Source organism: Arachis ipaensis, chromosome B10 (genome assembly GCF_000816755.2).
Source record: "Arachis ipaensis cultivar K30076 chromosome B10, Araip1.1, whole genome shotgun sequence".
In the NCBI taxonomy this organism is placed as follows: domain Eukaryota; kingdom Viridiplantae; phylum Streptophyta; class Magnoliopsida; order Fabales; family Fabaceae; genus Arachis; species Arachis ipaensis.
Window position 1 is genome coordinate 44,707,397 of NC_029794.2, and position 4,216 is coordinate 44,711,612.

The following is a 4,216-nucleotide window of genomic DNA, read 5'->3' on the forward strand; positions in this document are numbered from 1 at the left end:
GAGAGAAATGAAGCTACCATGAAGAGCCTTGAACGACAAGTGGGACAATTGGCTAAACAAGATGAACGGCCAACCAATATCCTCCCAAGTGACACAGTACCCAACCCAAGAGAAGAATGCAAAGCTCTCCAATTGAGAAGTGGCAAGGTAATTGGAGAAAGTCCTAACAAAGAAGTAATAAAACTCAACGAGCAAGGCACATCAAGCAAGCAAGATGAAGACAAGATAGCAACACCTCAAGAGGGCAAGGAAGATGAAAAGCCACAAAGCAAGACACCCACTCCAGACAACCATCTCAATAACAAGGAGAGTGTGAAGTCACAACAGGAGGACAAGAATGAAGGAGTGAAAGCATATGTACCCAAGCTTCCATATCCAACCAGGATACACAAAGGAACGAAAGATCAACAATTCCCAAGGTTCTTGGAAATCTTTAAGAAACTTGAAATCAACATCCCATTGGCGGAGGATTTGGAACAAATGCCACTATATGCAAAGTTTCTCAAAGAATTAATCACCAAGAAGAGAAGTTGGCAAGAGAAAGAAACAGTGATTCTCACTCAAGAGTGTAGCGTCATTATTCAATGAGGACTGCCACCAAAACTCAAGGATCCATGATGAGCAGATGACCATAAATGTCTTCAAGGCAATGCAACACCCCGTTGAGAAAGAGAATTGCATGAGGATTGATGTGGTGGATTCTTTAGTTGAAGAAATACTTGAAATAAACCATCAAGTGAAACAGGAGGAAGTCCAAGACATCCAAGGACAAGAAGAGAACAAGTTGGAAACACCAGAGGAACCAAGTGAAGCTAAGAAAGAAGAGACACCACAACAAGAGTTGAAACCACTATCTCCTCATCTTAAATATGCATTTCTTGGTGAAAAGGACAGTTTCCCAGTGATCATCAATTCTACATTGAGTGCTGAGGAAGAAGAAAAGCTACTTGTAGTTTTGAGATCCCACAAAGAGGCGCTGGGGTGGACCATTGATGACTTGAAAGGCATAAGCCCTGCCATATGCATGCACAAAATACTCTTGGAGGAAAATTCTAAACCAGTAGTACAACCTCAGAGAATATTGAATCCCACAATGAAAGAGGTGGTCCAAAAAGATGTACTGAAGCTATGTAAAGCTGGGATCATTTACCCCATCTCTGACAGTCCATGGGTTAGCCCAGTTCAAGTAGTACCCAAGAAAGGTGGGATGACTGTCATTGTCAATGAGAAGAATGAGCTTATTCCAACAAGAACAGTGACTGGATGGAGGATGTGCATCGACTATAGGAGGCTGAATTATGCCACACGAAAGGACCATTTTCCCCTGCCTTTCATTGACCAGATGCTGGAAAGGCTGGCTGGCCATGCTTATTACTGTTTCCTTGACGGATACTCTGGATATAACCAAATCGTAGTTGACCCCATGGATCAAGAGAAGACTTCTTTTACCTACCCTTTTGGAGTCTTTGCTTACAGGAGAATGTCATTCGGGTTGTGTAATGCCCCAGCTACCTTTCAGAGATGCATGCTATCAATCTTCTCGGACATGGTAGAAAAATTTATTGAAGTTTTTATGGATGATTTCTCTGTCTTTGGTGATTCTTTCAATACTTGCTTGCACCATCTTACCCTAGTCTTGAAAAGGTGCCAAGAAACCAATTTGGTTTTAAACTGGGAGAAATGCCATTTCATGGTACCCGAAGGCATTGTTCTTGGTCACAAAATTTCAAGAGAGGGTATAGAGGTTGATAAGGCAAAAGTAGAAATTATAGAAAAACTTCCTTTACCAACTAGTGTGAAAGCTGTTAGAAGCTTCTTAGGCCATGCTGGATTCTATAGAAGATTCATCAAAGATTTTTCCAAAATAGCAAAGCCACTAAGCAATTTGCTAGTGGTGAACAACCCTTTCCTCTTTGATGATGAATGTAAACATGCTTTTGAAACTCTAAAAGCTAAGCTAACCACAGCACCAATCATCACACCCCCAAGTTAGGAACTACCTTTTGAACTCATGTGTGATGCAAGTGACCTTGCAATTGGTGCTGTGTTGGGGCAGAGGAAGGAAAAGAAGCTTCATGTTATCTACTATGCAAGTAAAGTGTTGAATGAAACTCAAAGAAATTACACTACAACAGAGAAAGAGTTGCTAGCTGTGGTGTATGCTTTTGATAAGTTTAGACAATATTTGATTGGATCTAAAGTTTTAGTGTATACTGACCATGCTGCTCTTAAGTATCTCATGTCAAAACAGGATGCCAAACCAAGGCTAATCAGATGGGTACTACTCCTACAAGAGTTTGACATTGAGATAAAGGATAGGAAAGGTAGTGAAAATCAAGTTGCTGACCATCTATCAAGAGTGCCACAAGATACATGTCAAGACAATCTTCAATCAATAAATGAGGAATTTCCAGATGAGCACCTCTTGCAGATTCCACATGTTCCTTGGTTCGCAGACATGGCAAACTACAAGGCAGGAAGGATCATACCACAAGAATACACAAAACAACAAGTCAAGAAGTTGTTACATGAGGCTAAGTTCTTCTTCTGGGATAAGACATTTCTATTCAAAAAATGCCCAGATGGAATGATAAGAAGGTGTGTACCGGAGGTTGAGATGAAGGACATACTATGGCATTGTCATAACTCAAGCTATGGTGGCCATTTTGGAGCTGAAAGAACTGCTGCAAAGGTACTTCAAAGCGGTTTTTACTGGCCTTCAATATTCAAGGATGGTAGAGACTTTGTGTGCCATTGTAATGAGTGTCAAAGAACAGGGAGTTTGACAAGGAAAAATGAGATGCCTCAGAAATTCATCTTGGAAGTGGAACTCTTTGATTTGTGGGGAATAGACTTCATGGGACCATTTCCTCCATCTTACACATTCAAATACATTTTGGTGGCAGTGGAGTATGTTTCAAAATGGGTAGAGGCAATAGCCACCACCACATGTGATACCAACGTGGTGCTGCAATTCCTAAAGAGAAACATCTTCACACGATTTGGAGTGCCCAAGGGACTTATAAGTGATGGGGAAGCCACTTCTGTAACAAGCAACTAAACTCTCTACTCCATAAATATAGAGTTACTCACAAAGTGGCCACACCTTATCACCCACAGACAAATGGGCAAGCTGAACTTGCTAACAGAGAGCTAAAGAGGATCCTGGAGAAAACTGTGGGAGCAACAAGAAAGGATTGGGTTCGGAAGCTGGATGATGCACTTTGGGCATACAGAACAGCATTCAAAATGCCAATAGGAAAATCTCCATTTCAGCTGATGTATGGAAAAGCATGCCATCTCCCTGTGGAGCTTGAACACAAGGCCTTTTGGGCCACCAAACTTTTGAATTTAGATGCTCAAGCAGCAGGAGAAAAGAGGTTACTACAACTCAATGAATTGGAGGAGTTCAGATTGGAAGCCTATGAAAATGCCAGAATATACAAAGAAAGAGCAAAAAGGTGGCATGACAAGAGGATATCCCAAAGGACATTCGAACCAAGCCAAAAGGTGTTTCTATTCAACTCAAGACTAAAGATTTTCCCTGGGAAGCTAAGGTCTAGATGGACTGGTCCATACACCATCACCAAAGTATCTCCTCATGGCTATTTGGAATTACTTGATGAGACTTCAAAACAAACTTTCACAGCAAATGGACATAGGGTAAAACTTTATCTTGGTGGCCCCTGGAGCAAGGAAGAAAATGTGCACTTACTAACATGAGCAAAAGAGCGGCAATGTCAAGCTAAGGACGATAAATAAGCGCTTCATGGGAGGCAACCCATGCACAGGAGTCTTTTATTTTCATGCTTTAGTGATAATAAAGAGTAAACTAGCACATAGTGTATGCAAAGAACTAAGTTTGGTGTAACCAATCTCAAAATAATTGCAAAAGTTTTTTTTTCAACACTTAGTCACAAACCAAGTTTGGTGTCCATACGTACACGAAAATGCTAGACCATAGAACAATTTTTAGTAATACAAAAAAAAAAAAGAGGTAGCGTGTTTTCTTTTGGCACATGTTTAAAACACTTCAAGAATCTCAATGTTTTGGAATTTGGTTGCAGAGAAGTGAAAGAAAGAAGTGATGGAGAATCTTGAAGAAAAGTCACGGACACACAAGGAAAAGAAAGTCACATGAGTCTTGAAGTGTGTGCATTGAAAAAGGCAACTTATCATGCAATGGGTACAAAGAAGCATGCTTCCCATACTATGA

General features: G+C 40.7%; 1 protein-coding gene across 1 annotated transcript; it reads left to right on the plus strand.

The window, feature by feature from the left end:
* On the plus strand, positions 3,250 to 3,723 carry LOC107620578. The gene has a single exon (XM_016322715.1). The coding sequence runs from the start codon at positions 3,250 to 3,252 to the stop codon at positions 3,721 to 3,723; it is 474 nt and encodes a 157-aa protein (XP_016178201.1).

Coding starts and splice junctions, on each gene's coding strand:
- LOC107620578 (XM_016322715.1), top strand. CDS start 3,250: ATGCCAATAGGAAAATCTCCATTTCAGCTGATGTATGGAAAAGCATGC.